The following is a 12,742-nucleotide window of genomic DNA, read 5'->3' as shown; positions in this document are numbered from 1 at the left end:
AATTAGAGCCCATCCTGTCATCAGGAAAGCCCAATGCCAGCAGCAGGGATGCACGTGGCACCTCCAGGGGACGTGGAGTGGACAACAGATGGACAAGGAGGTGACACCTGAGCACGGAGCTGAGCGACAACATACGGGGAGATGTGGAAACGCGGCCAAACGGGGCTGGCAGGAGAGAGGAGACCCCTCAGAGAGCTGGCACAAGGTCTCCAGTATCACAAGGAGCAAGGTTTGGAGCTGCTCTTGGCAGAAGTCGAAGCCACGATCGTGGAAATCGAAAAACTGAGGGATAAAGGTCTGATTTCAAGACGACGGCAATGACGGCGCCGCTGTGAGATGCTGTGAGGAACCCAAGGACTCATCCCCACGGGCTCCAGGTGAGGCAACCCCTGGGTCAACACCCCCAGTCACCAATTTGAAGGTCAGTGGCAACCCAGAGACCAGAGAGTGGCTTGTCTGATTTAATTTTCAATGATTTCATGGCAGCCCCAGGAGTCCCTTCTGACCTCAAACTGAGGTTTGAGTCCGATGTCATAGCACTGAGTCAGAACCAAAAGGGATCAGCAATGACACAGAAAATGGAGTTTGGATCTGAAATCAAGAATCAGAGAACCCTAAAATGGTTTGGGTTGGAAGGAACCTCAAAGCCCATCTCACTCCACCCCCCTGCCATGGGCAGGGAGACCTTCCACTAGACCAGTTTGCTCCAAGCCAGGCCTTGAACACTTCCAGGGATGGGGCAGCCACAGCTTCTCTGAGCTAAAGAAACCTACTTTTATATATATAAATAATAAAAATAATTAAACATATAAAATTTTAATATATAAAAAAGCAATCATTACCAATAAAATTGGCTTTCTGTAGCTTTTTTAACCTTTTAAAAGTGGGAAAAAAATAGCAGAGTAAGAGTGTGTGTGTGTGAGCTGGAAAGAGTTTCTGCCTAATTACAAACCCTCTGATCTGTACAGCTCTTGGCACTGGAATATTTGGGGAATAGAAAAAAAAATCCCAAACATTTAAAACACTGCTTGGTCTTTCTCAAGTCTTTTTACTCCTCTCTGCCTTTGTTTGCCTCGTTTAGGAAAACCAGCTGGTATTAATTAAGCTTCATACACCACCACCAGGAACAGCAGCCAGATCTGAGAAAATAAAGCCTAATCACAGGAATCCACTCAATTGTTTGGGAAAAAAAATAACAATTATCGCTCAGAACAGCGGTGAAACAGGAGTTATCAAAGGAAAAGGCAGGAAAGAGGATGGTTTATAGAAAATGGGATAAAAATAAACTATGATCATAGAAAGAGAAATTTTAGAGGGTGTCCAGAGAAGCTGTGCTGGTCCATCTCTGGAAGAGTCCAAGGCCTGGTTGGATGGGGCTTGGAGCAACCTGGGCTAGTGGAAGGTGTCCCTGCCCATGGCAGGGGGTTGGAATTGGATGATCTTTGGGATCTCTTCCAACCCAAACATCTTTTCCAGCCTTACTTCAAGCGATTCCCTTCACTTGAGAAGAAATAAAATCCTGGACCCCGGCAGAGCTTTCCTCGCATGAAGCTCTGTGTGAATCAGGTGGGGATGGGCGTAGGTGGAAAGAAAAGGGAATATTGGGGGGGGAAATATTGAAAAATATCAAATGAAAGAATATTGATTCCTCCCTAAACTCACCCCGAAAGGCTGGAAATCAGGAGTTGTGGATGTAGCACTGGATCTGAGGGAGAAGAATCGCCCCTTTCTGACAGGGATTCCTCTCTGTCTAAAACGGGAGGAAAATCAAGTTATTTCCAAAGATTTCCTAAGATTTCTCCAATTGCAAGACACATAAAGCCAAAATCTGCTCCTTGAACAAGCGATTTGCTCGTCCCTCCTGTAAAAGACAGGGAGGATGAGGATCAGGGGAAGCACAATCCCAGGTCAGCTGCTCTGTCCCTTCCCGAGCCTTCTCCCGCGTTGTTTGCCAACTACAAACGTGGAAGGGGCTCACTTCAATTAATCCTGGCTCTCCACAGCCCACGGGAGGCTCACACTGGGAGCTGATCTGTTGCTAACTGACGGCAGAGACCGGTTAATGAGGGCTGAGGACACCACATAATGAACCTCAGGGCTGTTTATTATTTGCCGTCGTCGTTTACAAGAAACCCAAACTCGGCGCTCGAGGAGACGCCGGTTATTAATCCAGGTATTTACAACATAAAAAAATCCCTCCCTGCTCTGCAGGGTTTTCTCCACGTTGGGAATTCAGCAGGGAATAAGTGCTGTCAGGGATGAGGAGGACACAAGTTACTCCACAGTAACACAGGCAGCAGGAGAGTCCCCAAAGGCTCGGCTACGGGGACATCAGTGCCCAGAGATTTCATTGTCACACACCCCATGTGCCACAGCCTGCTCCACCTGGATCTTCTTCCAACATCAGGAAGGAGAAAGCACCTGTGGAGGCTGCTCCACGTGGAAGAAGGCCTCCTTCCAACATCAGGAAGAAGAAGAATCCATGAAGGCTTTTGCTCTTCTCCACCCCCCTCAGCGACATCCATGGATCTGTGGAAAGCTCCTGCCTCCCTGTAACGATATTCTGACCCTCAGGGCACCACAGCTACAAACCACTGCTATTCCAGAGCTCTTCACACTCACCAAGGGAATCCCAGTGGATCTAGTGGCACCATGGTGGCACTTGCAAGAAGGCAGAAACACCCTCTGGCAGGAGGATTTCCCCTTGCATGAGGCTGAAATGCTGCAATTTTATCATCTACAGGTCTCAGGGGAGCTTTTCACTCTCTGCTTTCTACACGAGTGTTTCTCACAGCACCACTGATGGTCCCTCCTGCACTTTGAACACGTTGTTCTGCTCCAACTTCTTTGCAGGATCTGAGTCAGCCTTGGAGGAACCAAAGATTTCCAAGACCTGCACCAGCTGTCCCAACACGGACACCTCTCAGTGGTTTCCTTACCAAAGCTCCTCAGGGTGCCAGAACACGACTCCTCTGGGTCTCCTGCCCCTCTAATCTGCCCCTGTTGCCGAAATGGAGAGGAGCATTAATGCCAACAATGTGGAATTTTCATCCCTGGAGCCGTGCTGGGAGTTGGAATGCAGGTTGTGAGTGGCAGCAGCACATCAAGCTGGAGAACTTCGCTTTAGTAATTCACAAGGTGGGAAAATGCTGAACTAAGGACTGAGGAGGACACTCAAGGTCTCCCACGGAAGCTGTGGATGGAAAACACAGCGCTGAGGTTGGTGGGATGGGGATTTGGATTATACTTCAGCTGGAAAAGCGTGGATTGGCGTGGGAACAGCTCCGTGGGGTTATGAAGTGTGGGAGCTCACACCGATGCCAGGCTGGGCTGTGCAGGGTTAATTCTGCAGTGAAGGGGTAACAGGGGGGATACAGAGCAGGCCAAGCCAGAAACACGGAAAATTATCCAGCAGATGTGTATCCAATCAAATGGACAGTTCCCCCTCAAAACCTCAAGGCACTTCAACAACTCTACACCCTTTGCAAAGTTGTCTGGCAGCTGCGCAAGAAGCAAAATCAAATTTTCTGTGGCTTCAGAAAAAGGAAAAAATCTCAGCCAGGGGGAAAAAATATCATTTTTTGGTATTTGCCGTGGGATCCTTAATGTTCCAGCAGGAAAGGTACAACCTTTTACTTCAGAGGCTTATTTGAAAACCCGATGTAAGAAATAACTTCCATGAGTTGCTCCTGAGAAATGTCCCTGTCCCTTTGGGAATGAGCTGACCCTGCTACCAATGTCAACTTGTGCTACTGGGAAATAGGAGTGTTAAAAGTCAAGAGACAATGATTTTAGTGATGTTGAAAGCTCCTCTCCTACAGGTTACTTCAGATATGACTTTAGAGGAGGCCACGGAGCTGCTGCCAGGGCTGGAGCCCCTCTGCTCTGGAGCCAGGCTGGGAGAGCTGGGGGGGTTCCCCTGGAGAAGAGAAGGCTCCAGGGAGAGCTGAGAGCCCCTGGCAGGGCCTAAAGGGGCTCCAGGAGAGCTGGAGAGGGACTGGGGACAAGGCAGGGAGGGACAGCACACAGGGAATGGCTTCCCAGTGCCAGAGGGCAGGGATGGATGGGATATTGGGAAGGAATTGCTGGCTGTGAGGGTGGAGAGGCCCTGGTGCAGGTTGCCCAGAGAAGCTGTGGCTGCCTCTGGATCCCTGGAAATGTCCAAGGTCAGGTTGGAGCAACCTTATCTAGTGGAATGTGTCCCTGCCCATGGCAGGGGGTGAGACTGGATGATCTTTAAGGTCCCTTCCAACTCAAACCATTCCATGATTCCATAATAAGATCCGAGCACCGTTTCCAGCTTGAAAAATGTCCACAGGCAAAAGATGCAATTCCGAGCACTGTGGATGGAGGTGCCAACCCAGCAGGAGAACATCTCCAGAGTCCTGCCTCTCTTCAGCACCTCAGCTGCCACACCATCACCCTGCAGCCTCAAAGTGTCCATTTTAATTTGGAACAGGTAAATTCACCCCCAGTTAATGGATAATTTGATAATTTGAGTTCACGGAGCAGCAAAGCCACGGCGCAGGGAGTTCTGGAAGCACTTAGAAGTCTCCCTCTGGGGAAAAGCTTTGGCATGCACGGACAGACACACCTCAGGGTTACAATATTTCTGGTTATGAGGGCTGAATTCTGTCAATTAAAAGGCAAAAACACGCTTGGCAACCCAAACAAGCATCTCCAAAGCACCGCGGCGCCGCCGCAAGTCACGAAATAAAGAGATATAAAGCGTTACCCACTGCTATTGAGACAGCACTTATGACAGCTCCCAAGTAGCCCTGGATGAACTTGGATGTCGGAGAAGGCTTTGGAAAGAAAAAACAAAACATATTTTCAGTAAACAAACTTCTGGTTATTAAAATGCAACCAAGTTTTTTCGGGGATTTTTTTTTTTTTTGGTTGGTTGGTTTGTTTGTTTGTTCTGGTTTTATTTGTTTTAAAGCACAGACAGGTTGAATTTTGTCATATTGTTCTGTGACACACGGTCTGTCAGCAAGCAGAGAGGCAAGAGCGAGGGAAACCGTGGCCTCATGAGCGAGGTTAAAGGGAATGGAAAATTAATTGGCATCAGAAAATTATAATAATAGCAGCTCAAAGGGAGGACGGGAATGAAATTCAGCAAATGGTACCAAATTAGCATTTTTACCCTCTAGCGTTGAACCCCAAACTCGCCACATTAAATATTTTGTCTCTGAAATGTTATCTCGACGAGCTGGACGGTTTCCAGCTCGGCTTCCCACATCCTGACACGGGATGAATGAAGGCTAAGGGAGAAGGAGGAGAGCGGGAGCAGCCCCACCACTTCCCGGCAGCGCAGACGAAGCCCTCGGGAGCCAGCAGGCAGCGTGCTCACGGAGACACCTCGTCCTGTCCTGTCCCAAAAACCCCCGACGCCACTTTGCTCTGTGCTCATTTGCATACCAATTAAACCATCCCACCCCAGCCTGAACCACGACCTGGCTGAGCTCGGCGGCACCGAGCATCGCTCGCGTGCCTCAAGCAACACCCAACACCGAGAACCTCGTGCTGCTTCCAGCTGAGGGGTTAAACTGGGAGCCTACACAGGAGAATGGCCAAGCTATAAATTCCTCATGGAGTTTCCATTAACAGGGAAGAGACAGGGCTTCTGTTGCCGTGTCAAAACAGCCCTGACGCGCCACATATGTTGGGTCTCCTCACCTTTGTCGCGTTGCGGTTTGCATAGTTGACGCAGGCGTTGTGGCTCTGATTCAACCACTAGAGAGGGAACAAGGAGAGACAGGCATCAGCAGGACTTCAGGAAAACAAAGGGATCTTCTATAAATGTGGGAGTTCTAGGGGGAAAATTCGCCTCCCTGGTGCCTCGTCCCGAAGGTTTGCGGACGGTCTGCGTGTGGTTTAATGGCCTTCAAAGTGAGGGGCAGGAATCTCTCAGTGCCCAGAGGGCAGCTCTGCTCCCCTGGGAGCTTGATGTGCAACTCCTCTCCTGGCCCAGTCCACCTCCAGTGACACCTCAGTGCTATTGATCTTTATTTTCACGGAATCACAGAATCGTTTGGGTTGGAAAAGAACCTCCGGGATCATCGAGTCCAACCTGTGACCCATCACCACCCTGTCACCCAGCCCAGAGCACTGAGTGCCACGTCCAGTTGTTCCTTGGACACCTCCAGGGATGGGGATTCCACCACCTCCCTGGGCAGCCCATTCCAATGTCTAATCGCCCTTCCTGTGAAGAAATTCTTCCCGATGTCCAAGCATCAAATCCATCCTGCTGTTAGGACGTAGCAGGAAGCCCAGCAGCCGTTTCATCAGTCACTTATTGAGCTCCAAGTTTCTCACACAGAGGGTCATGGGAGGCTTCAGCTGAGGAACAGGAGATGAGCAGCTCTACCAGCTTATGGATACAGATGGCATTACAGTGGCACTGGAACAGAGAAGTTGTGGCTGCCCCTGGATCCCTGGAAGCGCCCAAGGCCAGGTTGGACAGGGCTTGGAGCAGCCTGGGCTAGTGGAAGGTGGCCCACCCCATGGCAGGGGGGTGGAATGAGATGGTCTTTGAGGTCCCTTCCAACCCAAACCATTCTGTGATTCCAACACAGATGTCTAAAAACAGGTGGGAGGAGCTGCCTGCAAAAACCTGGACGAGCCAGGATGTCTCCAGCCACTCTCCCACTCCCAGCACGTGAGAAGCCACAGGGCACAACTTCCAGCTAAACCCACCCGACCACAAGTCACCGGCACCTTCCGACAGATTCTCAGCTCTGCCATGCTTTTAACACACCAGGCAGATCCCACTCTGCTCTGATGTTCCTCAACTGCATAATTCCCTATCACCACTTACACTGCAGACAATAAAAAGACATTCACCACCGAAAATAAGGCTGAAAATAACTTGTTCCTCCGTCTCAGTGAGTGCTGAAATCGCACTGAAGTGGCGTGTTTACTATGGATATAACTCATTCACGTGCACACCTCCTCCCCTTACTCCTAATTCCCAGAATTTTAGTGGGAAATTACACCAACACCTCCCTACACACAGACTATTTTTTTCCCCAAAGCTCCTGTAGCGAACTGAAAGCAGAGGTCCTCGGCTCTGCAATGCACAGCTATTCCCAAAATTCCTGGGAATGGGGCCTCCTGTCACCCCTAGCCCTGCACTTCCAAGGGGAATTCACCAGGGAAGATCCAAACTACATGATGGGGTGTCCACAAATCAGCGGATGTGTCAAAATTTTCTTTCTGTTTACATTTACACCTGTACCAAATGGGTTTAAAAAGCTGATTATGAAATTTTGGACCATTTTGCCACTTCCTTTGTGATGGCAAAAGCAGCTGTGGGATAAAACGGACCCATATATTCGTTTACGGTCCCTCCCAGACCTACCAAACCCTTCCCTAATTATATCCAGCCACATCCTCTCCCTAAACCATGACCAGAGCAGAACAGCCACGTGCATCAGTTTGTCCTCCAGGCAAAATTCCACTTTCCTCTCCCCCACATTCCCCACCCATCCCAGCAGGTGCTACCTGCCAAAACACAGTGGATGCCAGCGTCTGGTTGGGCAAGAGGAGACCAACAACCTGCAAGAGAAGAGATTTTCCCATCAGTAAATGCTCTTTTGCTTTGCTCTCAGTGCTCTTCCAGGCATGCAAACAGCCAAGCTTATTTCTAAGCTTGAATAAATCATCTTCATTTGTGGCTGTATTTAATTTTAGTTATTGAACTTCCCATCAGCCTCTTGCCTCTCAGTTTTCCAGCGGTGAAACAGGGTGATGTAGCTGCCCATGAAAGCTTTGCATCTTTAATTACTGCTTGTAATACACCTTGAAAATACTCTGGCAGCAAAGATCAGGTCGTTAAAACACAATCAATTCCTTAATCCAGGTATTTCTGGAGGAAAACACAAACGTTGCCTGAAGGCAAGAGTTCAAAGTTGTCACTACTGGCAGCGAACGGGGAGGGGGGGTTTCCGATTTTCCTTTGGCACATTCCCTGTTTGAAGCACAGGAAAGAAATCCCATTTGAACATCTGAGGACAGGAATGCCACCTGGAAGCACATGTGCTCCTGTTTGGGAGCCTGGATTTTGTTTGAAGAGCCTTGTTGATGTGTCATACCCTCAACTGTGAAAACTCCTGCCTGGGTTACGAGCCCGGGGTGACAATCATTGCCTCCCAGAGGCTCCCAGCAGCTTGTCCCAGCACATCTGGCCAGATGTTCCCGGCTGCTGCCTGAACTGAGATGCCACAGGCTTTGCCAGGTCACCCATCTGAGGTCACACAAGTGTGCTTTTCCTGTAGAAGTCCTGAGAACGTCCTTGGGACGTGTCTCACTCCACCACATGGACACACCCTCTGCAATCCACTAAAGACCCATCTGTGACACACAAACTGCCTTGTTTTATGGCAGTTTTTCCTGTTTCGTGGCAGCTTTTCCTGGTTTATGGCATTTCCCCCTGCTTTATGGCCACTTTTTTCCCTATTCTATGGCAATTTTTTCTTTCAGAGCACGAGAAGTCGAAGGAGAGGAAAGGGGTGCAAAGCAAGGGGACTCCCAGTGATAAACCCAACAAGGGCAGGCCGACGAGTCCTTGGGTAAGAGACAGGTAAGATCGGCTGCTTCCTAACACCACTGTCATTTTATCCCCTCCTGTGCCTTAAATGCCTGCTGTTTTCTGAAGAAGACTGTTGCAAAATCACAAGGAGCATAAAGACTGAGCAACTCCTTTTAATTCCAAACACATTTATTTTCAGGACACTCACGTCTCCGAGGCATCTGGGCAAGAAGGCTGTGAGCTCATCCCCACCCTCAGACCATCTTCTCCACCGTTTCCCTTTCACTCTATTCCTAAAAACACAAAAAAACCCGCAAGAAAAACTTCCCCGCCGGAGAGCCCTGAGAGAGCAAGGCTGAGCTGGAGCCACCTCGGCACATCTGCAGCAGCATCAGTTGAAGAGGAGGCAACTTCAACCCTCCGGGAGGGAGAAATACCAGCGAACAAAAGGGTAGCGGGGTTGGGCGGCCTGATTTCGTTCGCATCTCTCCTTTCTCCTCCTCCTCCTCCTCCTCCAGCTTTTCCTCCTACAGCCTTTGGTGAAGTTGCAGCTACTTTTTTGTGCGCTGGCCGGGCGCCAGCCTGTGCGAGTTACACTAATTTGCCGCTTCCATTCAGCGGCCAGAGCTCGTCATTAATTACTCCGTCGCCGCTCGCAGCCAAACGAATTCAACAGGCGAGGAACCTCCTCACCCCCGGGAGTGACTTTCCCCCTAAAGCCAGCGGGATAATGAGGCTCCGGAGGAGCGGGAAGACGGCAGGCAGGGACTCACATTGTCAAGCTGAAGGCTGAGAGCCGAGGGGGGAGGAAAGGGAAAAAAAAAAAAATAAAAATAAAAAATAATACGGGAAGGAAAATAAATAAATAAAAAAAGAGCACCCAAAATCTGTATGACTGAAAGAGGCACGTTTAAATGCAAACTCTCCATATGTGCAAGAGTCTGTCAAGAAATGTACAATTTCACTTTTAATTACTGTCAGGGGAAAAAATAACTAAGAAGGAAAACAAAATACATGGGAGAAAAAAAAAAAAAAAAGAAAGGTTCTAAGCACTAGAGAAGTATCAGCGACGAAATTTAATTGGTGATCAGGTGTGAATGTCCCTTTATGGCCCCAAAGCCAGGGCCAAAGCCACTGCTCGGACATCTGTCAGCTCTGAGCAGCCCAAGCTCTTCTATTCCAAACCCCAAATCCAAGAGTCATCTCACCCCTAAATTAACCTGGGTCTTCAAGGGCACCTTAAAACCTCATCAAGACCGTCCCGGTTTTAAATGGATGGGGAAAATAAGGGAGCTGAAAGCTGCGAGTGGCAGCTGAGCACAGCTGGGGCGTCTGCTCCGTCTTCACCGCCCGGGTTTGAGGCTGAATTTCCTAAACCCGGAGAAATCTTCCTCCCCTCGGAGGAGGAAACACAAACCCAGGGTAAAAGGCTGGGTAAAAGGCTCCAGCCCAGCAGCTGCTTTACACCTCTCACCCCTCCAGCATAGGGAGATAATTCCAGTGGCTGGATTTGCTCCCTCCCGGGCTGAAAATGGGCAAAATGGGTTAAAGCCAAACTCTCCCTACATTTACATCCCATCCTGTCCCCGCTCGTGATGCCGGGGTCAATCCCTGAACCTGGCACAGAAAGGATGGAGGCTGAAGGGAAAAGCAAACAGTTGTAACCGAGGGAAGAGCAAACAGGATTTGGATGTGTCAGGGGAGCCGCCGCCGGGGCCAGAAAAGAAACGATTATTTTAACAAGCCCTTAATCTCTTTCACAATGAGCTCAACCAGACTGAATTATTTTGCATCGGCTATCGGGGAGGGGGGGGGAAGGGGGAAATAACCCCCTCCCCGGGCACAGCCAGCAGAGTGTATTGACTGATGAGCCCTAAACCTGCTCATACACACCCCGAGCACGTCTCCGGGGGGGGGTTTCGTTGACCCCCAACACCAGCAGGGCTCTGCGGGCAAGGACGGCCAGGCTGGCTCAGCCCGAGCCCGGCACAGCCTCTCTTGAGGAAATCCCATCCCCCCCTATGTGAAATACAAGACTCAAACTGTTTTTATGCCGGAGCAGGCTGCCAATTTTGTCACTAAATTTCACAGATCGATTGGCATAAATGTTACATTTTAATTTTAACATTTGAAACGTTTGGGTTTTTTTTTTTTTTTTCCTTCTTCTTCTTCTTTTTTTTTTTTTTTTTTTTTTTTAAATGACAAGAGGTTCCAGTTTATCCTTTTCAGATAGTGAAATTGGGCTCATCTGACAGCTCTCGGCTCCTCTGACAGCTCTGGATTTGGGCCGATTTCATTGTCAATTTGATCGTTAACTCATTTTTGTTTAACCTTTTCTTTTAAAATGCCCCACACAAAGTTGCCACCAAACCTTTAGGCACCACAACAAATAGCAACAGCCGCGATGGTCCCTGTTTTTAGGACTTCCAATCTTGTTAACACCCTTTGGGAAGAGGTTGTTACCTTTAACCCAGTCTAAGCCACGGTCCACTGGGTCTAAGAAGATTAAATTTAGTGTATTTTGCTCTTTGAACCATTTTAATGCGTGATCCAAAAAGCTGAACCACGAGCTGGTGGCTTTGAGGATCAACCACCTCCTGACACCAAATTTTGGGGCAAAACTCTGAGCCTCAGTTTCCCCGTTCCCACAAAAACGGGGTTGATGAACCGTTCCTGTTCCCGAAGACGAGCTGAGGTTTCAGCAGGAGGAAAACAGGCAGAATTATCTCCCTTCTGGCTTTTGCTATCGAGAGCACCCGAAGGCTTACGAATCTCACAATAACAAGTACAAACTCCCAACACCCTCAGGAATAACCCCAGGAAAACGCTCAGGGATTTAATTAATCAAGACGGGAGCGCACGACGCCGGCCCCGCCGTGCTGGAGCTCGTCACGTTTGGGAAGAGACTTGTAAATCATGTAAATGTGAAATGAAAGTGTCCAAAGCTGAAAGCTGAGAGTTGCAGAAGTTGCATTTTGCAGGCGGTGAGCTCAGCTTGGTCTTCCCTTTCCAGAGGGAAAGATGAAGACGTTGGAGGAGGTTGGGGGAACGATGTTGAATAGATCAAGAACCTCAAGCAGAGGTTGGGTTAAGAGATAAATAACCTGATACAGAATAGATAAATAACCTTAAAATATTAATAGATAAAGAGCCTCAAGCAGAGGTTGGGTTAATAGATAAATAACCTGATACAGAATAGATAAATAACCTTAAAATATTAATAGATAAAGAGCCTCAAGCAGAGGTTGGGTTAATAGATAAATAACCTCATACATAATAGAAAAATAATCTCAATATATTAATAGATAAAGAATCTGAAGCAGAGGTTGGGTTAAGAGATAAATAACCTCATGTATAATAGATAAATAAATTTAATATATTAATAGATAAATAATCTCATAATAGATAAATAACCTCAAGCAGAGGTTGGGTTAATAGATAAAAAATCTCACATACAATAGATAGATAAAATCAATATATTAATAGATACAGAACCTCAACCAGAGGGTGGGTTTTACATGATTAAACCCTTGTTAACATTAAGTGGGAAAGGTGGGAATCCTGTGGGAACATTTCACGAGGTGAGAAGGTGGAATGTGGAGAATTGTGCTAAAAAATGCATTTCTTGGTGCTGCTCACAAACAAAGTGGGGAGAGATGTTAAAATACTTACGATGGGTGTTCCAAAGGGAATGTAACCTATTGAGAAAAAAGAGGTTTAATGAGTTTTAATATGTGATTTTGGGATGGAAAAAAAAATCCCACCTAAGACATGTCTCAGTTTAGGGAAGAAGCCATGAGTTGCTCTCAGTTCACCACCTCCACCCCACCACGGGGACATCTCGGACCTACAACAACTGGGAGCATCCTCCTGATCTCTGTCCCATCTCCTTCCCATCCTTTATTTGCTTTTCTCGGGTTCTAAGAGTTTCCCTAAAACTCCAGCCATCTAGATGGAAAAGGTGACTCCAGCAAACCCAGTCTGGGCCTGTTGGAACTTGAGAGGGCGTCGTGTTGCTGAGCTGGACTAGGCAGCCCCATCTCACATCAGCAGAGCACAGGGATGGGAGCTCAGAGCAGGACCTGCTCCACTGGCACCTGGAGGAGCTGGATCCTGCCCTGGTGGTGCTGACTGAGCTGACCCAGTGGATTCCTGCCATGGAAAGGGGGAGATCCTGCCCCCCTTCCCAGGCTCAGGCAATCTGTTCCC

At 48.4% G+C, this 12,742-nt stretch overlaps 1 protein-coding gene across 1 annotated transcript in view; it reads right to left on the bottom strand.

Annotated features, from left to right (window-relative positions):
* The window catches only part of SFXN5 (sideroflexin 5), a 99,669-nt gene that overhangs the window by 45,189 nt on the left and 41,738 nt on the right, over positions 1 to 12,742 (bottom strand). The window contains exons 6-9 of the mRNA XM_027715610.2: positions 12,206 to 12,231; positions 7,507 to 7,560; positions 5,680 to 5,736; positions 4,740 to 4,805 (exon numbers count right to left, since the gene is read on the bottom strand). Coding sequence (XP_027571411.1) covers positions 4,740 to 4,805; positions 5,680 to 5,736; positions 7,507 to 7,560; positions 12,206 to 12,231 — 203 coding nt within the window. The remainder of the gene's footprint in view (positions 1 to 4,739; positions 4,806 to 5,679; positions 5,737 to 7,506; positions 7,561 to 12,205; positions 12,232 to 12,742) is intronic.

This window comes from Pipra filicauda, unplaced genomic scaffold (assembly GCF_003945595.2).
Source record: "Pipra filicauda isolate LSUMZ 115617 unplaced genomic scaffold, ASM394559v2 scaffold570_size292671_pilon, whole genome shotgun sequence".
NCBI lineage: Eukaryota > Metazoa > Chordata > Aves > Passeriformes > Pipridae > Pipra > Pipra filicauda.
Note: the sequence above shows the minus strand (reverse complement) of the source record. Positions and strands in the feature narration are given on the sequence as shown.